This window comes from Polypterus senegalus, chromosome 4 (genome assembly GCF_016835505.1).
Source record: "Polypterus senegalus isolate Bchr_013 chromosome 4, ASM1683550v1, whole genome shotgun sequence".
Lineage (NCBI taxonomy): Eukaryota > Metazoa > Chordata > Cladistia > Polypteriformes > Polypteridae > Polypterus > Polypterus senegalus.
The window spans coordinates 99,608,451-99,634,825 of NC_053157.1; the positions used below are offsets into that span (position 1 = coordinate 99,608,451).

At 38.6% G+C, this 26,375-nt stretch overlaps 1 protein-coding gene across 2 annotated transcripts in view; it reads left to right on the top strand.

Annotated features, from left to right (window-relative positions):
* vldlr (very low density lipoprotein receptor) overlaps positions 1 to 26,375 on the top strand; it is a 258,783-nt gene that overhangs the window by 53,293 nt on the left and 179,115 nt on the right. For both annotated transcript variants that reach the window (XM_039751092.1, XM_039751091.1), the window contains exons 3-4: positions 16,450 to 16,572; positions 17,917 to 18,039. In XM_039751092.1, coding sequence (XP_039607026.1) covers positions 16,450 to 16,572; positions 17,917 to 18,039 — 246 coding nt within the window. The remainder of the gene's footprint in view (positions 1 to 16,449; positions 16,573 to 17,916; positions 18,040 to 26,375) is intronic.

Here is a 26,375-nt window from a genome sequence, read left to right on the forward strand (position 1 = left end):
TGTTGGTCTAAGCCGCTTCTCTAAAGTGGTATGCTTCATACTGGCATACCATGATGGCTTCTCTGAAGACTAAAGTAAATGGTGCTAAGCAATTGACCTTTGGCCTCAAGATGCTTTAGAATGAATTTGTGAGTTCATCATGTGTAAAGCACTTAGAGCTACATTTGTATGAAAATGAGCTATATAAATGTGTGTGCTTCAGTAGCTACTTGTGAGGCTTTATCACTACCTAAATTTGTGTAGCATTATGATCGTGTGTGGATTTTTTTTTTTTTTTTAAGCAAAGTAAGGTTGTACCAGGATTCCATGAAAATGTTAATTGGAATACAGTATATGTAAAACTCAGTTTAATGTTATGCATGTTACCACACTTCAGTCAGTTCAGTATTTTAAATGAAGTCACTAGCACTTTTTGGAACAATCTAGAATAGCACAGGCCATTCAGCCCAACAAAGCTTGCTTGTAGTATCCACTACTTTAAACTAGTTTTAAATCTCTGAAGTTTTATGCGGGGTCCTCAATCACTGTCCTGGAGGGCCGCAGTAGCTGTAGGTTTTTGTTCTAACCTGGTTGCTTAGAAAGCAATTCTTGATCATGGCTTGTTAGGTCATTATCATATCCTAGATTTTTCTCCTTTTCTAAGGATATCATCCAAATGATATGAAGGCAAAAATGGATGAGTAACTCTCAGTCCATCACTTTTTTTCCTCTTCACTTTCCTTCTAAGTATTACATGCAATAGTGCATAATAAACACCGGTGTAAACGGTAACAAGCTAAATGGAGAAATGCTGTTTTTTTTTGTCATTTGCATGTTGCTAATTGGCCATTAAAACCAAGAATACAGCTGATTAAGACTAAAATAAGCAATAAGGGTTCAAAATCTTAACAAGCAAGAAAACTAAAGTGAAGCAGAAGTGTTACTCGAGCAATAAGTGCTTATTAAGCAATTGAGTTGGAGCAAAAACCTGCAGCCACTACGGCTCTCCAGGACTTGGAGGACCCCTATCTTATGATCTACCATGCTACTTGGTAGCTTATTCCAACTGTTTGTGGTTCTCTGTGTAATGTTAAAGTTAAACTTGGTAGAAAACTTGAAAAACTTCCAAAGGTTTGTACTGTGTCCCCATGTTCTTCATGAACTCATTTTAATAACAGTCTCTAGATTAACTGTACTAATTCCCTTCATAATTTCAAACACTTGGATCATGTCACCTCTAAATCTTTTGCCTAAACTGAAAAGGATCAGCTCTTTTAATCCTTACTCACAATTGATCTCCATAGCCTTAGAATGAGCCTAGTTGCTTTTCACTGGACCTCTTTATGTGCTGCATGTTCTTGCAGCCTGGAAACCAAAACTGCACACAGTATTCCAGATAAGGCCTCAGTGTATTGTAAAGCTTGAGCTTAATCTTCCTGGACTAGTACTTCACACATCATATTGCATAACCCAACATTGTTTGCCTTAATGGATTCAGAACACTGGAAAAAGATAGTAATGAGTCCACTATGACTCCTAAATCCTTCTCACAAGGTACTTTAATATTATTGTGTTGTTTTGAATGTAGAAAGTAAAAATGTTAGGTTTTACATTTACTGACATTAAATTTAATCTTCTACAAATGTGCCCAAGCTGGTATGCTGTCTAAGTCCTTTTGTAATGATGTAACAGATTCCAGATTATCTACCAACCCACCTATTGTACTATAGTCTACCAACTGAACCAGCTTATTTTCTTATCCAAATAGTTTATATTACAAATAGCAGTGGCCCTTGCACTGACCCTTGTGGAACACCACTCTTCACATAAGCCAATTCCTTGCACCAGAGCCACCTGCTTCCTGTGTTTTGAAACAATTCTGCACCCATCTACAGACGTCATCCTCAATTAACACTTTGTGCATTCCCTCTGGGTGTGAGGTGTCTAGAATTGTATAGGGTAAATATTTGGAATAAGTTTCTTGTGTGTTGGTCTATAACAATCGGTGTAAATGTAGAGTGACGGGAAATGCAAGGCAGGAAATCTTGGACACAACTAAAACTTCACAGCAGAATTTTATTACTATACCATGACTGAATTCCAAATATCAAACACTTGCATAAAAAGCATACTGGTTTAGTGATACCTTTTTTTGTGGAAGAATATGACCAAAGAAAAATATATTCAATTTACATGTTCCTGACAGTGTCTACTTTGTAACAATTGATAGAGCTAAAGTTTACATGTCTGCTTGGCTGATAAAGAGGTAAGAACTGCATAATCAAGGTTGTGAGTTCGATCGCAGATTATCCTCGGATTTCCTTTCTTTTGAGTAGTGAGCTGTTATAGGTGTACTTATGTGGATGTCGGGCTAAGTATATGAGTATCTCTCTCATATTTAAAAAAAATAAATAAATAAATCTTGGCAATGAGACAAGGCATGATCTTCTCGGAAGACAATTTGATATCCGTGAGAGACGTTTTAACATGGCACAATACAAGGCAGTGAGACAGAAGGACAACTGCTGTACAGGCTTTTAAATGATCGACGCGCAAAGTGACAAGCAGAACACTCACCTTGGCAGAAGCAGCACAAAGCCAGTAGCCCATTTCTCCTTGGCGTGCATTCAGCCCCCACAATGCGAGTGGGAGAGATGTGAAGTGGCAGTAGCGTAGTGTGCTTCGGGGGGGGTTGAGTGATGCGATCGAGACCAGATCATCTCAGAGAGAGACTTTGACGACATGCGATACTAGACATCACATCCTTAGGAAGCAAAACCCGTGATTTGAGCATGTCGCGCCCTCCCTAAAATTTAAAACAAGTACACAGACATGTAACCTAGCAGTTGTTGGAATTCTTTTGGCAGACACACTTCAGGTGATCCCAGCTCTTGCAACAAAGACAAGCAGAACACGCAGCAGCTAAAGCAATCCAGTGCTTCTCCTTAGTGTGGGTTCAGCCCACACCCCAACCTCCTTCAGAACACTAGCAGCAGAGACATGAAGTGGCTCTGCCCTCACTCCTCTCCTTGATCTCGGTCATCCTACAGACCACCATCCTATGCTATCCAACTACGCTTTCCTCTGCCACAACTTTGCAGTCTTCAATCTCCTTCAGATCAACTCTTCTGCATAGAATATAATCTACCTGTGTGTCTTCATCTACTCTTGTACGTCACCTGATGTTCCTCCCTCATTTTAAAATACAGATTTACCACAGCCATGCCCATCCTTTTCACAGAATCTATCTGACCTCCATTCCTCTCCTTGACACCTCTGTCTCCTGTGTTCCCTTCACCAGCATGTCCATTGGAGCAGATTTCAATCGCCACTTTCTGCCCCTTGGGTACACTGTCAATCACTTAATCTAATTCACTCCAGAAATCTTTCTCATCCATCTCAAACCCCTCTTTCGGGGGCATATGCATTAACATTCATTATCAGGCCTCCAATTTCCAGCTTCCTAATCCTTACTCTGTCTGACTTTTTCAGTTCCAAAACATTCTGTTCCTTCAGAGTAACTCCTACCCCATTTCTCCTCCCATCCACACCATGATGGAACAATCTGAATCCACCTGGCCTTACTCTCCTTCCATTTAGTCCCTTAAGTGCACAAAACATCAACCTTCCTTCTCTATCATATCGGCTAACTTTTCTCTCCTCTGTCTAGCGCAATCCCCAACACTAGTCATACGGCCAACTTCCATAATTCCTACCCTCGGTTAAATTCTGTGTTCTCTCTAAACCCCACATTCCCCCCCGCCCCCACCTCTTCAACCAGCAGTAGCTCGATTTCTGCTAGCACCCTGTTGGCGGTCGTTAACCTGGGGCTCCACCGATCAGGTATGGAAATCTGTATTGTCTGCATGTTGATATGGCAAAATTTTACATCGGATGCTCTTCCTGACGTAACCTTCCCTATTTATCCTGGCTTGGAGCCGACATGAAGAAACACACTGGTTTGTGCGTCCCCTGTGGCTGGTTGTGTGTATTCTAAACTCTTCAAAAAAATGAAAGGAATGCTTTTTGGAAATGCATCCGATCTCAAATTGGGGGAATCTTGCTGGATATCTATACTGATATAGACTGAGCAATGGGTTAGGAAAGAAAGGATGCCACATTATTTGATGGAAATAAAAATTCTCAACCTACAAAGGTCTGAATTCAAAGACACCCTGAAAATCAAAGTGAAAAAAATGATGTGGAAGGCTTTGTCCTTTTTGCTGAAATTTCATTGCAGCAATTGATTGTACTCTGTGGTTTGTATGGCCCCCACTTGCTTGTATGAATGCCTGACGTCAGGGCATACTCCTAATTAGGGGGGGTGTGGTTCAGGGGGGGGTGTCTGGGGGACTCCTCCCAGATCTAGACCATACCATTGCTGAGCTCCTGGACAGTGTAAGATTCCTCCTGGTGGTGCAGGATAGGTAGAAACAATGTCCCAGAGGTGTGTGGGTTTTTTTATTGTATTTGGGTCAGGCACATGTGGGGGCCAGTCAATGGTATCAATTCCTTCCTCCCCCAGGAACTGCATACTCTGTCCACAGGAGGCCAAGCATTGTTATGCACCAGTAGGAACCCAGGACCCACTGCACCAGTATATGACCTGACATTGGGTCCAAGTATTTCATCCCGATACCTAATGGCATTCATGGTGCCGTTGTCTAGCCTGGTCAAAGATTTTATTTTTATTTTTGCCGGTAATTGCTGGAATTGCATTGTTAACTTCTTGCTTGTGGATTTGTTCAGTGAGGATTGTATTAGCTTTTTCTCAGTATTCATAGTAATGATGTCTTGATTTAGAATGAGTTGTTCTGTTTCTTTGGTTGTCAAGAGGTTGAGTTCTGAATGCAGAGCCTGTCTTTTCCTATGAAGTGCTTCATTTGGACACTTGGCATGTTCTTGATCTATTCTGGTAATTTCACTGATTAGCCCTGATACCTCTTAAACCAATTTCTGTGGAAATGAGTCTGTCCTCTTAAAGCCTTTAGAGTTTCCCCAGAGTATTCCTGCAGAAATCTCCAAGGATACGTTTGTCCTTTTTTAAAAATAAGTTGATTTTTGCTTGGGTATAAATTCTGGGCAGTTCTCGTCTGCTAATAAAAGTGGGTTAATTCACCAGCTGCTAGATGAGTATGTGGTGCATAGTGATTTTAGCACTATGATCAAAGGGGTGTGGTCAGAGAACAATGGTGTCCTACAAGATTTAATCCCAGGCAATAAATTTATTTAAAAAAAAAAAAAATAAGTAGCAGTGACGCCCTGGTGAGTAGAAGGAATAGGAGTTTGCGTTTCAATTGTGATCAATTCCTAACTAATTTTTTCTGTGTTAGACGTCATTGCCCCTGTTGCAGGAGACCTACCTATTGCTGGATTTAAAACACAATTCATCCCCAGCCATTTTAATTTTTGAGTGTTCACATTGGGAATGGATGCAAGTGTGTTTTGGATGATGTCTCTATCATCCCCCTTGGGTGTGTAGATATTTATCAAAATCACTTTATGGTTAGATTACCCATGACAAATCTCCTTTCAGGATCGGATAGAACAATCTCATTTGTAGTAGCGGATATAGTATGTATAAATTCCCACACTTGTAGGTTTTTGTTTTTTTTTTTGTTTTTGACACAGAGACAGACATGTTGATACTCATCACCACCACACGTTTTATTTACAAATAGATGGTCCCTCAGACGCAATTCCATGCACAAAACACCCCAACACTCAGTCCTGGCCACTCTAATGCCTTTCTTCGGGCTGCCTCCACTCTCCTCTCTTGCCTTGTCCTCTTCCACCCGACTCTAGCCTTTAATGAAGGGAGACGGCCCCTTTTATTCTCTCCCGGATGAGCTCCAGGTGGCTCCCAGCATTCCCTCGTTGGCCACGCCCGAGCGCTGGCAGTAGTGCCAGCTGTTCTCCTGGCAGCTCTCCGGGTGTCCTTCCTAATCTCCTCCCCTCCCCAGCACTTCCTGGTGTGGCGGAAGTGCTGAGGGAACAGGTCCCCAAGGCATTGGGGTGCCTCCTGGCGGTGACCACGGACCCCTGCAGGGTGGGGCTTCCATGCCCTTAACCTGTGGCCCCCAAAGCAACCAGGAAGGCGGCCCCCATGTGATCCAGGGTGGGCGCAGACCCACATGCGGTCCCTCACGGTGTCCCGGCCTGGTCGTTGCCCCTGGCATCCCTGACAACGGCTTTGACCTTGCATTCAAGTTTTCCTTGAGTTCTTGCCATGGAGCCTAATGTTCTGTTGGCACATACAAGGATGAAAAGGTTAGATTAGAAATTGCTTGCTATTTCCTGCTCCCCCATTTTGCTTCACCACATGAGGCTAGACCACACTTCAAAGTCCTAGCCCTCTTACATACTTGGAGATGGATTACGTCCAAAACAAAGCAAGCCCCCAAGCTGCAGTGTATAAGGTTTAAAATGGAATGATTAACAGTAGCCCTGGATAAGCATAGTAAGCCCTAATACAGTAAACGTAATAAATATAAGTAATATGATCTCCATTTAAAAAAAAAAATACTGAACAGACAATTGTAAATAAATGGCTGAGAAGTAAATAGGATAGATAATTATGGTACCAGCATCTTTGAAAGCGGATCCGCCAGTCGTTAAGATCATCTTTGCCTTGCCAGGACAGGATGCAACCCACAATCATGTTGTAAAAGTGTCAGGATCCGTTTTGTAGCTCTTTCTGCTTCCTCTGTAGAAGTAGAAATGTAGAGCTTGCTTTGAATGCCCACTTTGTTTAGCAGAGGTTAGGCTGTCTCTGATCTTGGCTTTCTGTAAGTGCTGTTTAATGTTATGCAGCATGTTTAGCAGCTGTTGAGGGTGAGAAATGGAGGTGGGTTGGAAATACGAATGTGATTTTTCAAATCTTTGTCTGAGAAGTAACTTATGTAATTTAAATTGTAAGTTTTCAAAACTCATGTTAAGAGTCCTAGGTTTAGAGTTATTTGAAGTCCTTTCCAGTTTTATTTTTTATTTTTTTTTTTTTACACAGCTTCAATTTTCACTAGTTTTGTACTTTCACAATTCTCTGGGAGACATTCGATTGTAATATTCTTTCTGCATCCATCTTAGTGTAGCTTCTCATTTTGTCATTTGTATTTATTTCATTCCTTATCTGTCCTGAGCTCGTTTTGTCTTGAGTGGTGGCCTTTGCAGTGATCATTACCTTCGGGTAGGATAGATCGTTTTGGTCTTCTCCGCACTCCTCTGAAATGGCAATACCGGTTGAAGTCTGTTTCCTGCTCGCAAGGAGTGGTTGACAACATGGAAGGGAAGGCCAGTTTCAGTTAATCTTCTGGAATTTAGCTATCCTGGCCAGATTTGCTTGTACAATTGCTCTGTTTTGCTGTCAACTGGAGATGATACAGCAGATTCAGGTCCCAGGGAATATGTGATTTTACCTATCTGTTCCAGGTCAGTCTCTGAAAGGCTGTACCTTGAGCTTGGTCTTCATGCCTGTCTAGGCTTGGATGAAGCTTTAGTGGTCTCTTCCATTTCTTTCTGAACTCTTCTACTGGTCATGTTTTATATATGCTTGCATATTCTGTAATTCATACTCCTTGGAATGAGTAAGTAGAGGATACCTCTGGATTATTAAAGGGGTAGGGGGGGATAACACTGCTACAAACATTTCGGCTTCAGGCGTCGGTCTTTCGCAACACACTAGATTAACAACTTAAGTAGACTTTTTGGGCACAAAACTTTAAAATAAAATGGTAGGTGCAAATAGTTAATTAGTTAACACACCTCTTGGTATGGGAGGTACTTACTGCAAATTGCATTATCATTTTCTAAATCTTTTTGCAATTTTCAAAGTCTGTATGCCAACATGCTACATAATATCCTCATTTGCAATTTACTTATTCCGCCAGAATTGCAAAGAAGCTGCAAAAGTGAAGAGACTTGTTTACCCCTTTGCATTTCCATTTAAGTTCTCAACATGCAAATAGTGTCAATGGGTGGGGCTTTGCACCTTTGTCCTTTGTAGCTGTAGAGACACTTTTGATAGAATACTTCTTTCTTTGACTGTGTTTAATTCATATGGTTTTGATTTTTTTTCACCCCCATAGTGTGCTTCATAGAAAAATTCAATCAGACACTCCCCATCTGCCCGTTGTTTTGTTATACTTTTCAATACTTTTTATACTGCTCAAACGGGCATGCTCAAAAAATACACATGTAATGCCATGAAAAGTGCACGCAGACACTTCATTTCGCAAACTAAACACTTTTATTCAAGACTACCTGTATAACCGAAGAAAAAAGAGAGCAAGTTACAGTAGGCGATTGATACGACAGCTTTCATGGTGCAATGCTAAGTAGTGCTGATTTTCATTCCGTGCTATATAAAATCATCACATTCAAATATTAACAGTTCCCACACACCCAAGGACCGTCCTCCTTACATTTACGACACGTGTACTTGTTGCAGTGTACACACCTCTCTGTGCTATGGTTCCTATTAAACTGAATGAGCACCTGACACTGTACTTTCTTTGATGCGGGACCTTCCCCCAGGGAAGAATTTCCAGTTCCTGCATAAATTCACACCTGATCTGACGCTGTTCGTTTTTAAATAATATTGGATTAGTGCGATGATATTTTCACATGTATTGTCTTTCTTTCAGGTGTGTAATAGAAACCACAGCATAGAGAGAAGTTTGTAAATTGCTTCTTACAGGAAAAGGCGATGGAATAAGTGCACTTGAATAAAAGTGCACTTTTGTTATACTTTTACACCAATATATGTTCCTGTGTTTGAACGACACGGACAGATGGGGAGTGTCTGATTAGTGCATATAGTGCCAAAGTTACTGCTCTTTACCATTCTTTCCTCTGCATGTCCTGGAGTACAAAAGAAACCGCATACAGCAACATGCAGGGACTGGCAGGAACACTCAAAACTGAATAAAAAGAAAATCAAGTGACGGTGAGATACGAAGAAGGCAGCGTTTGTGTGTCAGAACCCGGTTGGGGCGTTAGTATGCATCGTGGTACACTGCAGAGCTATAGCGCGTCTTTAATGAAAACAGCCGTGTCAGATGGGGTTGTATGAATTGATTCTGAACGCGACTGAGAGAATGAAAAGTGAATTTATAAAAAAAAGCTAACCTTCACAAGGATCATAAATTCCATCGGCTGTTACAGACTGAAATCAAATGTATGCTTTTATTCTAAAATAGTAAGACCTAAGAGCAGTTTACTTCTCAAAACGGAGTAGTGCAGAATCAAACTCGCGACCTTTTGATTCCAAGACGAGAACTGATTCTATTACACCACAGAAGAAGTTATAATAACCTGCTGTCAATGTCGCATGTTAAGGCGGCTTTTTGTTTTCGCAGTTATATTTTTGAATAAAAGCGCAATTTTTGTGTTATATTTGAACCTTTTAATGAAAATGTTTCTTTGCTATTTGGACTTCAGGCTTCATACATTATATAGTTTATGCCTACATTTTGTCATCTAGTACTAGAATATAAAAAAAGTTTCTGTTTTAACAATGTGTTGACACAGATTACTGTAGAAACGGAACAGACATGAATTGCGTGTGTTCCAAATAACAATCTATTTCCACTCTAAAACTCCACTTCACTCCCAGATACTCAATCAAGGCATGGGTTTGGAGAAGTTCGTGCACGTTCTAAATTGGTGGGGGGATGGAATAGCCGGCTGCTCCTAGCTTCTCTTTATCAGCACATTTAGAAGACAAAGGACGCTGGCGGAGAGGTGTGAAGGGATTTAAGAAGCAATTTTTAAGGTGGGACGGAATTACGAGTTTTTTCGTAGGCTCTGGTAATTCTAGTGTTAAGGGGTTATATACTAAGAAATAAATTTATCATAGTGAATAGCAAGTAACAACATAATCTCTGAAGACCAGACTCTGACAAATGCACATTGGACCAGGATTAAAATTCGGCTCTTACAGCCCTCGCTATTTGCATGTTGAGAACTTAATAATGAAAATGCAAAGTGGGAATATGACTACCAGGTGGCACGTGTGTGTTTTACTTTTATTTTTGCATCTTCATTACAGTTCAGGCTCAAAACTAAATTCCAAATGGGGATATTTCATTTTAATTTTTGCACTTAGACTTTGAAAATATGCAAAAAAGATTGTATTTTTTTTGTATAGTTTAATTTTTGTATGAAATACCTTTCCTAATTTGATCCATGTTGAAGTGCTGCATTTTTTTAAAGCTAGAAAGGGTTGAAATGCGAGAAGTTTCATACAAATGGGGTTTCATAATTTAAATTGTCTACCAACCGATTTCTGTTTTTTTGAAAATTAGGTGTTTTAAACCTGTATGAAATCTCATTTAGTAAGCGGTATGCATTGTAGAGCTTGGTGGCTTAAAGTAGATTTGGCTGCGGCAGTATTCAAGTAACATTTCCCTTTGTTTTGTCTTTTATAGGTTTTAGTCATGTTCATAGATGTGTTGAAAAGCAACATTAATTTAGTTGGGCATAGGTTCTCCCTGAATGGGGAACCAAAGGAATTGAAAAGAAATGCTCTTTGAATATTTGCCTATCTTGTTTCTCATTTTTACTGTATAGTCTATACCGTAAATTTCAAATTCTTATGGTGTCTAATAGATGCAGTTTTTGTTGCATGTGGCTGTGGGACAGTGTGGATCTTGCACTTGCATTCCTCCTGTTTAATGTGTAATGTTTTTGGTTTGTTTCACTCTAGATGAGGAAAATATTACCTGCTAAATTACACAAGTGAAACACTGCTAAAGCTATGTAGTAATGCCTACATTTGGCATGTCCTTGGTCTTAATGGAGTAAAAAAGTATTTCAGTGTGTGAACAGACCTTGGTAGGCAATAGCTTGAAAGGGGGTAAGGTGCATTGTAGGGTCTTGATAGGTTACATTTTAATCCCGAGTACATTTTGTCATATTACTGGATATTTTGTATGCAGTGCTGGGTCACTAATGTTTGCTACCGTGGCATAAATGTGTTATTTCTGAATCTGACATAATAGTACAGCCTATCTACTGCAGACCTACTTTTTTCCTAATACACCTTAGCATTAGTACTGCAGCTAATGATTTTGGTAGTTGACTAATCGACTAAATTGGGGGTGGGGGTAGGGAAATGAACAATTATTCAAATTTATTTCATGCCTGACTTTTGATGCCTGCAACCTGTGGTTGCACATCCTGTTCTGGGCTCCAGTGCATGTCTCGCCTCATCTGCTCAGTCTGTCCAGCTGTGAATGTCATCCTGATGTGTCTGCATTAACATGATTAAAATTTAATAATCAAATTAAAATAACCAGTGAAACGTGATTTTTAAAATCCGATGTTTTATATTAGTGTGACCATCACAATAAAGATACATTGAACAACACAAACTAAAGTGCACATAGTCTTTCATCAAAGTGCATTTAACTTAACCAAAATAGCCACTGGTGTGTCTTAAAGTCCAAAAGTTTTTAAATTAAGCTTCAATACAAATAAAACAATGTATAGTTTATAAAAGTTTCAGTTCGTAGATTCCTGATTGCAGTGCAGGGACGTGAGCATTTCGCCATGCTTTTGTGAGGCTGGCTCTCAAGACAAATGTTCCCAGCTGCTGAGAAGAGACACTCTGAGGGAGTATAGGTAGCAGGAATACACAAGACAGAGAAAGATGTTTTAACCACACTCTGAAGGAAAAGTGTTGTAGTTTATCACATCTTGTACTATATTATGCCAAAATAAAAAAAAAATGGACTAAAATATGTAACAAGCTAATTACTGATATACTCCAAAACACGTTACCTAACGTTGGAGATGGTTTACTATTCATATGAACTCGTATTATACGAAAAAAGAAAAAAAAAAACTGACGGCTCAGCTCCAACTATTCACTCATTTACTATAGCTCCAATCACGTTCGCGAACAACTGAAATTATATGCACGTAACCCTTAAACTGCTACAAACTGCTAGTCGTTTTCCAGTGCTATTTGGAAGCATGGCGAAGCAGAGTATGTGCGCGACATTCGGCGACGTACATTCATTGAACTCCAACTGGCTAGAGTTGCTTTCTCGGTGCAATTTGCTAGCACTCCAGAGCAGAGTATATTTGCCGATATACACTCGCCTAAAGGATTATTAGGAACACCATACTAATACTGTATTTGACCCCCTTTCGCCTTCAGAACTGCCTTAATTCTACGTGGCACTGATTCAACAAGGTGCTGAAAGCATTCTTTAGAAATGTTGGCCCATATTGATAGAATAGCATCTTGCAGTTGATGGAGATTTGTGGGATGCACATCCAGGGCACGAAGCTTCCGTTCCACCACATCCCAAAGATGCTCTATTGGGTTGACATCTGGTGACTGGGGGCCATTTTAGTACAGTGAACTCATTGTCATGTTCAAGAAACCAATTTGAAATGATTCGAGCTTTGTGACATGGTGCATTATCCTGCTGGAAGTGGTCATGAAGGGATGGAAATGGTCAGAAACAATGCTCGGGTAGCCAGTGGCATTTAAACGATGCCCAATTGGCACTAAGGGGCCTAAAGTGTGCCAAGAAAACATCCCCCACACCATTTGTGAATTTCCCCTTGGGATTAATAAAGTATCTATCTATCTATTACACCACCACCACCCCCAGCCTGCACAGTGGTAACAAGGCATGATGGATCCATGTTCTCATTCTGTTTACGCCAAATTCTGACTCTACCATTTGAATGTCTCAACAGAAATCGAGACTCCTCAGACCAGGCAACATTTTTCCAGTCTTCAACTGTCCAATTTTGGTTAGCTTGTGCAAATTGTAGCCTCTTTTTCCTATTTGTAGTGGAGATGAGTGGTACCCGGTGGGGTCTTCTGCTGTTGTAGCCCATCCGCCACAAGGTTGTGCGTGTTGTGGCTTCACAAATGCTTTGCTGCATACCTCGGTTGTAACGAGTGGTTATTTCAGTCAAAGTTGCTCTTCTATCAGCTTGAATTGGTCGGCCCATTCTCCTCTGACCTCTAGCATCAACAAGGCATTTTCGCCCACAGGACTGCTGCATCCTGGATGTTTTTCCCTTTTCACACCATTCTTTGTAAACCCTAGAAATGGTTGTGTGTGAAAATCCCAGTAACTGAGCAGATTGTGAAATACTCGGACCGGCCTGGCTGGCACCAACAACCATGCCACGCTAAAAATTGCTTAAATCACATTTCTTTCCCATTCTGACATTCAGTTTGGAGTTGAGGAGATTGTCTTGACCAGGACCACACCCCTAAATGCATTGAAGCAACTGCCATGTGATTGGTTGATTAAATAATTGCATTAATGAGAAATTGAACAGGTGTTCCTAATAATCCTTTTAGGTGAGTGTATATTCGCAGATATATATTCATTACATGCTGCAACCGGCTGTAGTCGTGTCTCAGTGCAATTTGCTAGCACGCAGAGGGTGAGTATATTCGGCGATGTACATTCATTAAACCTCAAACCGGCTATATTTGCTTCACAGAGCAGCACGACTGAGCTGATCAGTCACTGGCGTACACTGGCTGCACCCCGGCAGCACTGCAGCATCACGGTCTCTGGGAATCGGCTGCTGCACTTGACGAGCCTGCAGTCATGAATGTTTACCTCTGTGTGTTTTCTGTGCAGCCAGTTGAAGCACAGTTGGCTCAGTGATTTACTGAATTTCATCAATTGGCTTCAGTTGCACCTTGAACATAAATTATTGCAGCAGTTTTTTTTATAGTTTTTTTACAGTTTCATTTGCAGTGTAAAATATCAGTGTTGCAGTAATTGAGCTCTTTGCATGAAAAGTTTTCCATTAAAATTTCACATTCTTTGTGTATTGTTACGTTTACTTTAAAAACTGCAGCTATAAAGTATTTGGTGTCCAGGGGTGCATTAACTCCCAAGTATGTGTCGGTTTAAGATTTAACTATCCTTGTTGAAACCTTGATATACACATTATAGTACAAACATAAACGTTAAAACGTGACTAACTTTACTCGCTAAAACTTACCTCGACAGTGGCACCACAGCTCCAGGATGCTTGCTTTTCAAATGCTCATGCATCGCGGTGGCGCTGCCATGAAAAAGCCGCTTTGCATAATCTGTTTCAACTTTTCTTTTTGGTGAAGTGCTCCCACACTTTGTTTCTGTATCAATTTTTTTCCATCTCCTTCCCCCTCCTCTATCCGACTTGCCATTGCAACCACGTTTATTTTCCTGTACATTCTTCTCCTCAGACATTCTTCGTTTGTAGGACTGTGTGCAGTCTTGACAAACAATAACAAATGATACTGCCCCCAGACGTTCATGTAGTACACTGCAGTTAGAAAAACCCATGTGGTTCTTTGTGACTGGAGCCTCTATTGAAGGTTCTGTTAATGATGCGTCAACTATTTTTTGTAGTCCACGTCGTTGATTATGTCGAATAATCGTTGCAGCCCTACTTAGCATGACACACAAATTAACCTTTCTCCTTTGGTTACGTGAAATACCAAATATACTACCAGGAGTCCACATCATAGCACTTAGATTTTATGCTGCCAGAGTGTTAACTTAAATTCAGAATGAGCGTGATATTGCAAATACATGTGCAAGCTGACAGAATGCAACAGACGGGCCTATTTACAAAATCCTTAACAGTAATTTAGTTAAGGGTCACTTGGCCATAATCTGGTAATTCGTGGTGCAATAACCCGAAAATAATTCTAACCACAGTAAGGGTTTAAATGGCAATTTCGAAGTACTGTAGTTTATGTGAATAACTTTTTTTTTAAATCCGATTTAAACACAGAGTTTCACTTTTTGGGTTAGTGAATGTGGGTTCCACATTTTGACCCCCCCAACCCCAAAAGGAATTATGTATGTCATTTGTGTTTAAATGCTGTAGTACTGCCAAGTGTAAAGATGAAAACCTGTTTCAGACCTTGGCAATTTGTAGTGCTGAGAAGCAGAGGTAGGAAAGAGTGAGAGAGCTTTCCTATTATAAAGGTAGTGATTGCTGGAGAAAAGGGTTAATTAATCTGCATAGTAGAGCAAAGGTACTAGTGGAGCTTACCAATTCATGAGCATTATGGTGGCTTTCTTTGGCTGCCAGGAGCTGTAATTCCTATGACCTGTTTTATTAGTGAATTGGCTGCAGTAATCTATTTGTATGGTTTGAGTGTAGACTCAAATGTCCAGTTTTACTTTTTGTAAATTGTGTTCCTCCCCCTTAACACCCCCTTTTTGCTCTATGGTTGGTTAATTCTGCAGATTTGGAACCTATAGATATGGAGGCCAACTGTACAAATTATATAAAAATATATAAAATAAAAAAATTCAATACATAGCCATCATGCCCATTTCAGTATTTGCCCTGTTTTTATACAGTACATTGTGGTAAACATCTACATGTTCTTAACATTGGATTATGGGTAACCTAGACTACACTTCAATCGTAATCTATATTTTCTGTGAAGTAAATAACTCTGCAAAATGTTTCCAGGGCAGGGTCCGACCTGCGAACGCTGCAATCAAGTCCCAGCCTCACTGGGTCATATTTTGGTCCTGCACCAAATTAACATCATTCTGGACCAAAATTTTTAATTACCTTTCAGACAGCCTTGGTGTCACCATCCCTCCTAACCCATTAACAGCTTTGTTTGGGGTTCTTCCAGATAGGTTTAAAGTGGAGAAGGACAAACTGTGATTGCATTCACTACACTTTTGGCACGCAGACTTATTTTGCTAAACTGGAAGAATCCTAACTCATCTTTTTAAGTTAGTGGGAAACTGATGTTTTATACTATCTGAAATTGGAGACAAAATCAAATACTCAGAGGATCTGTACAGGTTTTTTCGAAACCTGGCAGGATCTAATTAATAATTTTAGAATAAGCTTTTAAACCACCGAGGAAACAATTATTTCCGCATTTCTTTTTCTTAATTCATCTGTATTGCTTATCAAACTCATAAATTTAGGTATATTTACAAGCCTTAAGTTTTTACCCCTTTGGCCATGCTTGTGCTTGCTCTGTCTGGTGGGGTTTGACTTGTTCTCAATCCTACTTTTTGTAAAAATTGATTTAAAAAAAAAAAATCGCCATTATCCAAAAGCCAGAAGTTTAGTTTCAAGGCTTTAGTACATTTTTGTACATAGTTCCTTAAATTTTAGGGCTAGAGCTTTTAAAATATAATTGAATTTTCAGAGGATATTTTATTATATTTTAGTGCCACTTTACCATGGAAGCCCCATAAAATATAGCTGTGTACCCAGTGAGCCATAATCAACTTTGCTTGCAAGAAACCCCACAGCCAAAGGAAGGTGCCATATTGCATTTGAAGAGGGTGCACTTTTGTTAAGCAATGCGCTTTGGGTGTGTTTTTTTTAAAAACTGGTTACAGTAAGTTCTAAACCTAAATATCCAGATTTCTTAACTGAATTGAGCTTGGAAGGTCAATGTGGAGTGTTTTTAACCTCTTACTATTTCACATTTTAATCTGTTTACAGTGAAGAAAACCTGTGCTGAAATGGACTTTGTCTGCAAAAATGGTCAGTGCATCCCAAAAAAATGGCATTGTGATGGCGAACCAGACTGTGAAGATGGCTCTGATGAAAGCTTTGATCAGTGCTGTAAGCAGTGCCTACTCTTAATTTTAAATGTTAGTTTGATAATATAACCAATTTGGATTTTGTTCCATATGTGTTTGTGTTGCTGTACAGATATTTAAAGTGAAAAACTTATTGCAATTTTAATTCACTTAGTTTTTCTTTTTTCTGATTCACCCAGTGTGTAGCGCTAAAATGCTTCCACTTTTTGATCTGTATAACTATAAAGCTTTCCCCTTTTGATAGCTTTTTTGATAACTTTTTAAATTGGAAGGAAAGCTTCTTAGTATTTCTCAATTAGCTGTATATTGCCTAAATTGCTATGCATGCCATTATCAGGATACTTCTGCTATGCTATTGTCAAGTAATATGGTAGTGTGTTATGTTTAAAAAGTACTGTTTTTTATATTAAATACTGCATTATTTGTGTATTTTTCATTTAATTATGACAGAGTGGAAATATTCTAGTTTATGTTAAGTTAATGAAGTTGTCCATATTTTAAATAGCCTGTAAAATGTTGAACTGAATTTCTTTATATGCAATGCAGCACACAATGTAAAACCATTCTATAATACAATGCTTTCATGTTTACTACAAATCTGTTTGCATTTGAGGATATTTATGGTCAAGTTGTAACCCATCCATCTGGCAGGTTTACTCAGGTCCAGTATTACAACTCTAATAGTGTACATTAGCGGGAATATTAGTCAAATGCACAGCTGTAAATACATGAGTATATGTATAATGGTAGCAGATTTGTATTTAATGATGCCCTATTGCCAGTTCTCATATGTTGGTATGCTATTAACTAGCCATTAGCAATGATCACGTATAGAATGCTCCCCAATTGCCCTGAATTGGTCTCCAGGAATCTATTGCATTTTCTGCATCCGCCCAATTTGCATCATGGAGAGAAGGCCATTGGGTAAAAGCCAACCCAATTTCCCCGATCTTGAACCGGTTTGATATTGCTCGGTAAAGCTGAACTAGAAGCTGCATTTCAAATGGCAGTCAGAAGGAAATGCATCCTATGTGTATACTTGCCAAACCTCTGCCAGCCCCCTTTAATATGTGGAAAGAACTAGGCTACACTTACCAGACTGAATGTGTTTCTTCTAACCCCCCTTTTCATCTCCTTACACACCTAATTTTGATTAAACTTTGTTTTTAACTTTGTTCCTTTTTATGCAGTGATTTGTGTATCAGCAGGTGCAGCTTCAATATGGGTTATTCAGGATAGTGATTAAATCTGTTCAGATTGTCTTTAGTAATCCTAGCACCATTAAACTAGTTAATCTTTAGGGTTACTGTTTTTTTTACATAAATAGTAAAGCTAAACATATGTGTTTGTAAATCTGCATTTTTAGATTCAAGGACCTGTCGAGTTAATGAGTTCAGTTGTGGTGCAGGGTCAACACAATGCATTCCAATATCTTGGAAATGTGATGAAGAAAATGACTGTGACAATGGAGAAGATGAAATAGACTGTGGTAAGTAAGAGATGGGCGTTAGAATTTACATTTGGTTTTCACCCAATAAAATGTGGTTTCCCAAGGCTAGTATTTTAAATACATGGCTATAAATCCTCTATTTTGACAGATTCCTTTAGTCCAACCCTGAAGAGCCTAACACACTACCAAACTTCAACTTGCAAGCAGTTTAATGTAAAAGAACATGTAATGCTAAATATGTTGGTTTGGCACTCAAGTTACTTCAGAAAAGCCACAGATCTACTTGGTTTTTGATGTCTCAAACTTGTATAGAGTACTTTAGTGTTCTTTAACCTGTAGCCCTGCACTGCTTTTCTCTTGCCGTGTTTTATATTTGTGCATTTGTTATAATTATGAAACCGTGGGTTATTTTGAAGCATGCTATTTTATTTGCTGAACTGATCCTATTGAAATCAAACTTGGTAATTTTCTATTAATAGAGGTGAAAATTTTAACTTTTGTATCGTGTCAATCTGGTAAGTTAACCACATCCTTTTGGATCCAACAGGAGTTTAGATCTGTTGGATGGCTTAATTTGTGTTAACCTCCGCAAAAATATTTTCATTGCTGATGTTAGAATGAATACCTGTGTTATGAAAAAGTTACACGTTGTTAAATCAAGGAAAAAATTAAGCAATCCACTTTGTTGGATGCCAGTAATTGAACTATATATTATAGAAACTTTGAGAGCTGTGCTGTAAATTTAAGTGTAATATTCTTAGTTTGAGGTGCTGTTCTGGTTACTATGCTTCTACTCTGCATTATCCACCCCGAAAACAATCCCCCGCCACAGAAGTAGTCATTTGCAAGTTGCTTAAATGGCTGAAACAAGCTTATAAACTAGCAAGTACATTGACATATGGCTACCCTTCTTTCTAGCCCACAGGTTTCATGAGTACAGGGTATGCCAGTATGTTCAAGTGTAAAACTAATTTTCCCCCCCTCTTTCCCTTATTTCAGAGCTTGTAATCTTGGGCTTATAAGCATGTCTTGGGAACTGTGGATCACCTCATTTAGTTCCTGTAGGTGTATTGTCGTTTGACAGTTTCAAACTTCAGTTGTGTGGAGATAGAGAGATGTAGGTGTTATTTTGGAAACCTAGGGCTGAATTGTTTAATGCAGTGACAAATTTAGAATATGTAACCTAGCAGATAATGATTATGGACGATTTAAAAAAAAAAATATTTTTTTTTAAATCATTATCTGCTAGGTTACATATTCTAAATTTGTCACTGCATTAAACAATTCAGCCCTAGCTTTCCAAAATAACGTTTACCAATCCATGCAGCAGGTATGAGGATTTCAAGTGCCAGTTTGAGTTTTCGAAACGCCAGTCCATAGGGTTTCCTACTGGTATGCAAGAAATGACTGGTTAAACTGTTTTATTCCATTCTTTGTTGTCAAACTGCAAATTTAAATTCTCTGCAGCTCACTTCTGGTAAAATTATATATTGACTGTAATACAGTTTGAGTGCAACTCAGAATGCCAGAACAACTTTGAAATACTGAGCAAGGATGCTTGATTACTTCAGAGTATGAGACCAAAAGCATTGGTTTCAGTATTATCACGGTATTAATGTAGTTTAAAAATTTCCACACATTTTAAACTGAAATCTGTCAAATCGTCGTATTTCACTCTATTTACCATTTACCCATTTTCTTCAGGGTTAAGTGTACTCAACAAGTTTACCGGGTTGGTCTGCTGTTGCACTTTAAGATTAATGGCAGATTTATACTTAACACGACACATGCTCCAGCGAATGTAATTGCTACACAAGCTTTGTACTGTTTATACTTGTGCGCGTACCTTACGTAAATCTGGAGGTTTCCACCAGGTGGCAGTGAGAGATTATCAGGGTTAGAGCTCCAGGTGGCTGGAGCACCCATTAAATTCTGAGGACACCTTGCCGCAATTTCTTGAAAAAAGGATGTCTATATTAATTAAATACATCAATCCAGGGATGTTCTCATTCAAGCTAGCATTGAGCACAAGGCAGAAACAATCCCTGGACGGGGCATCCGCTCATTGCAAGGTGAATAAAAGTACTCGCATACACTAGCATCATTTTAAAGTCGCCAAATCCCGAAATCTGCATGCCTTTTAGAAGGAAACTGGAGCACACTGGGGAAACCCAGCAGGAAAACCTGCAAGCTCCAGGCAGGGAACACCAGCGACACGACTCCCTGTGAGACAGTAGCGCTACCACACTGCCAGTGTCGCCCCATGTGTGTAACACTATTCATTATTCAAACAATTAACGACCTGTAAAATGTAACCTACATTTTCATCATGAAAGTGATATCAAGTATATAAATCTGCAGAGAGTTGGAATATCATGCCTTTAATGTGTGTTGTGGTGATCTATTGCTGCTTGCCACTTCTGTCCTGTTAGGAGGTCCCAGAAGCGCATGGCGATTTTAACTGGGTCGGTTTTAAGATGACGTTCAACCTTTGTAGTTTACTTAATCATTAAAGTAGATTATTGTAAAAGACATTTTGAGATTAAAGCCGAAATTTCCACTTTAATTACAAAATATACCTTTTCACTGTGTCAATTTTTTTTTTTTTCCCTCTGTGGCTTAACTACAACTATGTACATTCTGTTGCTGTTAAGTTACAAAAAGACGATGACACAGAAGATGGTATGTGAGACTTTTAAAATTCCATTACGATGGGGAATCTAAGACGCTTGAATAGAAAAGCGCCACAAATGCATTTGATGTCTGCATTTTGCTTCACCACATCGAACCATTCATCAAACATTGAAGCAGGTACATCAGTCCTGTAGAATCCTCAGAGCGGCTTTTGGTCACATGTACCTGTAGATGGTAAACAGACTCTGTCACATTCCAATGGTTATCGCAGTGTGCCCCCCCAACTTTGGCACTGCAACTCGCGCATGTGTCACGTTAATTTCTAAAGACCTCCTTGGAGGAGTGTCGAATGAGCGCTTGGAACGCATGGCACCCATGATGTGTGCACGTACGCGTTGTGAGCACGAAGTTTAAATGAGCCCTATCGCACGCTTGCATGCATATACGCATACACACAAACACTAACCACAAAAGTACCATATGAAAGACCATATACATAAGCACATTATTCCCTAGTGTGTTAACTGTTAACACATGCACAGTCTGCTTTCCCTACTACTCTAAGACTTTCTTATAGGCTTGGGCAACGTGTGATGTCTTACATATATCTCAGACCTAAATATTATATTTGGTCTCCAAGAATATATCGAAACATACAAAGACTCGTCTTCCCTGACTATAGGGCATTTATCAATCAGTGAATGTTTTTCTTTAATGCACTGTTCGTTACTGGACAGAGCTCTTTGCCTGCACTTAGATCATGTGGCAGTTCATCACTGCTCCAGGTGCTCAAAGAAATTTACCTTCAATCATTCTAAATATGAAGACCAATTTTAAAAGCAGTATGGTATTACATCATAATAATGGAGATGCATTAGTAGCACTTGGTTCTTTAGATAAATTGTGTATGAATTCAAAAAACTATCCTAATAAGATTCTAATTTTTTATTTTTTTTTAACAAGAATATCTTTCAGACTGGTCCAGTTTGGTTGCAACATACAAAATAGGACCCTGCTTCAGACATCTTTTGTTGATGGGCGAAGGAGCTCTGAATCACTGGCACTGCTTTGTCATTTTTATATTGGTGCTAGATACCTGGTTTCCATGCAGCCTATGTGTTAGTACCTTGTTTTTAAAACTATTGTGTCATTCATTAAAATGTTTTATAGCAGTTAAAATATGTAGTAGTGTCTGGATTTGACTATGGTATATTGTGATAACTGGTAACTGCCACATCTTTAATCCTGACTTGGTACATCCTAGTATACCTGGACTTAAGCTCACCGTGCCTTAACACTAGAATTACTTCGTATTTTTAACTTTTACAGTTATAATTTTTTTTCACTTTTATTTGTCACTATCACAAGTACTATAAATGTACATCGGCTGTTAAAGACACAAACCAAATGTATGTGTGTGTTGTATAATAACCGCAGCTCACTACTGAAAACGGTAAATATAAAAAGGCAGTGAGGATTGACCCTGGGACTCTTGATTACATGTCAGCAAATTTCACCACTATGCCATGGAAGCGGTTTCATCCTTGAAACTTTTGTGAAAGTGACTTCAGGCTTCACACATTATATAGATTATGCCTACATTTTGTCATGCATTACTAAAATCTGAAAAACGGTCGTTTGAACAATGTGTTTACACAGATTGTACAAACAGAACACATGAAATGCATGTGTTCCAAATAAATTATTTCCACTCAAACTCCAGCATTTCACTCCCAGATAATCCGCGCATGGGCTGGGAGAACATTGTGTATGTTCTGCGGCGGTTGGGGATGGAATAGCAGGCTGCTTGTCTTTATCGGCACATTTATAGGACAAAAACGATGATGGAGTGGTGCAAAGGGATTTAAGGTGGACCAGATTTAAGTGTTTTTTTTTTTTTTTTGTTTTGTTTTCCCTCATAGGCTTTGGTAATTCTTGTGTTAAGGTCAACACTGTAACCACATTGAGCTTGGTTGTTTGCTTTCTCATAAGGTAAAGGCCTATTGTTTAAGCTCAGCATTGTGTAACATTCATGCAGATCAAGAATCCTGCTCTTGAAAGTTCATGGCCTGGTGTGTACTGTAGAGCAGTGGTGATATTAAAGATGTGCAGTAGCAATTGGGTATTCGTTACTCTTTAAAGTACTAGGAGACAACATAGTGGATTTGTTGACTGCAGGCATTTATATCCCAAGTGGTGTACAAGAAAATGTGTGAATGTGTTTGCTGTTCACCTGATTGTGGTGTTCTTGAAAAGATGTGTGAAACAATGCTGTATCACAATAGCATTACGGTGATATAAAGCAAAATATCAGCTAATGGTTCTCATGAATATACCGTCTATGAATTCTTAATCTTAGAATGAAAGTCGTTTTGGAGAACATTTGGTTAAGATGAACCCATGTCAAGTATTGTACCCTCTGCTAGAAGCATGAGAACCCATCATTGATTCCTGGCATATTATGTTGGCTTCTATCAGGCTTTAATGAAAAATGTAGATTTAATAGGCCTAGTTTTGTTTAATCTGTACATGCAAGAATGAACCCAAGGATGGTGGAAGGACTCTGTAAAGACTGATTCACATAGTCTTATAAAATAATATAGAATGTCCGGAAAAGGTGTGATTGTTAGTTGCATTAAGTCTCCAGTTTTGTTCTGTTTGACCATGGGATTCTTTTTCTCTCCCCTGTCCCTCACCAGTCTTGTCTTGTCAGCAGCTGGAGAAAACTATTAGACATTTGTTGTTGCACTACATTTGTTAACCAGGTTGAAGTTTTTTATTATACTGTACATTTAAACCTTTTGCATGTTAAGCACCCTGTAAAATTTGCACTTAACAACTTATTGCTTTTCTGAGTCCACTCTACCAACAGCACTACAGAAAGTAGAGGCAGAAGTTTTGATTTAATGAAATATATGGCTTCTTCAGGCCCTCCCTTAAGCTGATGCTAAAAACTTAAAAGTACTTAAAAAATGAAGGGACAATGAAGGTATTGGCCAACTGGAAAAAGTCTGGGAAAAGGAAAGACTCTTCTTTCTCCTATATAGAAGCGCATAAGTCATTCTGATTGGTAAGACACTTAAACATTTCAAGTCCTGTTGGTTGGTGATTTTTTGTGTGTGTGTTAAGGGATATTCCACAAGGTGGAGCAGAGATGGTCTGTCACAAGGTCAGTGAAAATTCTCCGGAAGTTTGTCATTCAGCCCAATAAAGGTTGCTAGTCCTATCAACTTGCTTCCTCAAGTTTCAATTAGTTTTGAAGGTTCTTAGTACTTGGTAACTTTTATTTCATGCATCTGTGGTTCTCTGTGAAGAAACCTCCTCTGTTAGTGTTTGTGTGTGTGTGTATATAATTTACCCATAAGTTTCCAACTGTGTCCCCATATTCTTTAACTCCATTGTGAAAGTTGGTCTCAATCCGCTGTACAGGGTGGCCCATATCTAATTATGCAGATCCAGATAGTCTGGATGACTTTGTTTTATGCGGGGATAATTCTAGTTCGGCAGGAAGGCGATTCTTCATGTCGTCAGTTCGCACACGTCTTGATGGTCCGGAATTTTTCGGATGATTGTAATAAACTTAAGTTATTGTGTAATGAAAAATGCATAATTAGATCTGGACCACCCTATACTAATTCCCTTCATAAGTTTTTCACCCCTTAATCTTTTCCTTGAACTGAAAAGACTCCGCTCTTTAACTTTCCTCATAATTCATTCCCTGTAGTCCTGGAATTCACCTAGTTGCTCTTCTCTGGACTTTCTAAGTGCTCACTAGTGCGTTTTTAAACCTTGAGCATAACCTCCTTGAACATGCAGTCTGCACATTGTGCTAGATAGCCTAACGTTATTAGAAGTCTTAATTACTTTTTAATACCCTCTGGAAGTTGAAAGTGAAATCTCCTCCAATGACTCCTAAATCCTTATAAGGAGTACTTTTAAGTTCATCCACAATGAGAGGGGTGTGTATGAAAATTTTAAAGTACTTCAATTCACACTTTAAGTTGGGTTAGTTAATGTTTTTCCTATTAGTTGAACTTTAACGAAAATATTTAAGCCAATATTTGTCTCCAAAATCAATCTTCAACTATTTTTATGAATATACAGTAGATAGATACTTTATTAATATACTGTTGTAGGAGTACATTTATGCTATTCAAAATTTTATAGATATACAATAAAACGTTTTCAAAACAAGGCAGTCTTTATTTTTAAAACTGAAAAAAAAATAAAAATAAAAAAATAACTTTCTGCAAACCAGGTTTTTAAAACAAGATTAAGTGTTGCATTTTAAAAGAATTAATATATTACAGAAAGTACTTTTTGTTAAAGTACTCTTTAAATAAACGTGTTTAAAATCCTGGCATAAAACAGAATTTTACTTCAAGTGTTGTCTTGCACTGATCAGACAAAACCAAGTGCTGCTTTTTAAGGTCCTTAACATTATCATATATCATAACATTATCTACGAATGGGGAAAAAATATAAAAATGCAATCAGCTCAATCTAATCAGTGTAAGAATATCAGGAACTGAACATCTTGTTTTACTGAACATATGTAAATAAACCTGTTGAATCTGGATATGAAGTATTGCTATATTGTGAACATCACAGTACAATACATTCTAAAATCTGTGTTTTCAGTTAATGAAACTCAAAATATAGGGGAGATGTCTTGAAATATAAAAGGTCGAGGGAAAACAAAACTGGCTGACACCTCCCAGGATTATGGGTTCAGCAGCCTAATGCTCCGTGCATGCACTTTACCTGACAACTTTGCATCAAGTTCCAAGATGATCTGCATTACTTCAAATGTATGTTAGTCCTTTTGGAGATACCAAATTTGGGCATACATAAAGCCAAACAGTAGGATACAAGCAGATGCAATGGCGGTTAATCTGTTAAGCACTTGTATACTATCAATAACTGTCCCAATGTCCATGGGTGGGTGGAGTGTCCTCATCCTTGAGAAAAAAACCTAAGGGAATGTTTGTGATTCACAAGCTCTGCATGGATGCTTTCCAACTGTGGCATGGCTTGTGGGGGGATAAATGAATTTTTTTTTACAAAATGAGCTAATTCTAGAGAAAAGAACATTTTTTTGAACTGCAAAGATTGGGGGGCATTCTCTGCAGGAATATATTAACCCAGGGATGTTCAACTGTTCCAAAGCATTTGCATCTTTTCAGCAAATCTAGCTAAAACATTTAAATTTTGCTTATTAAGCTTTCTATGGTTAAAAGTGTGGGTTATTGGTGAAAGGTGGAGCTAAAGTTTGCAGATACCACAGTTCTCATTGAACACCTTTTGTATTGACCTCTTAAAATAGCACAACAGTATAGTAAAAACTATTAACTTAATTTACTGTCTACATTTTACAATTCTGGTTAGTAAGCATATTCTATGAATACTGTTAATCCAAATGTCTACATTGTAATTTAGTGACAATCGTACTGCAAAACAAAAAGCAAATAAAATTAGAACTCCTACAAAAAAAAATCTAATCCAGTTCGCAACAATCAGAATGTTTGTTTGAAACATTTATTTGTGCCAAAATATAGACAACTGTTGATCAATGTATTAGGTGGGTAAATTTTGGAATGCATTCACAATATATTAATGGAGATAAAGGATTTCTAAAATCAATGACTTGAGACAAGTAATCTTTGTGTTGGAAATAAATACAAATGTTGTATTGATACCAAAAATGAGTTCCAACTTTAAGATGACAAGTGTATTTCACC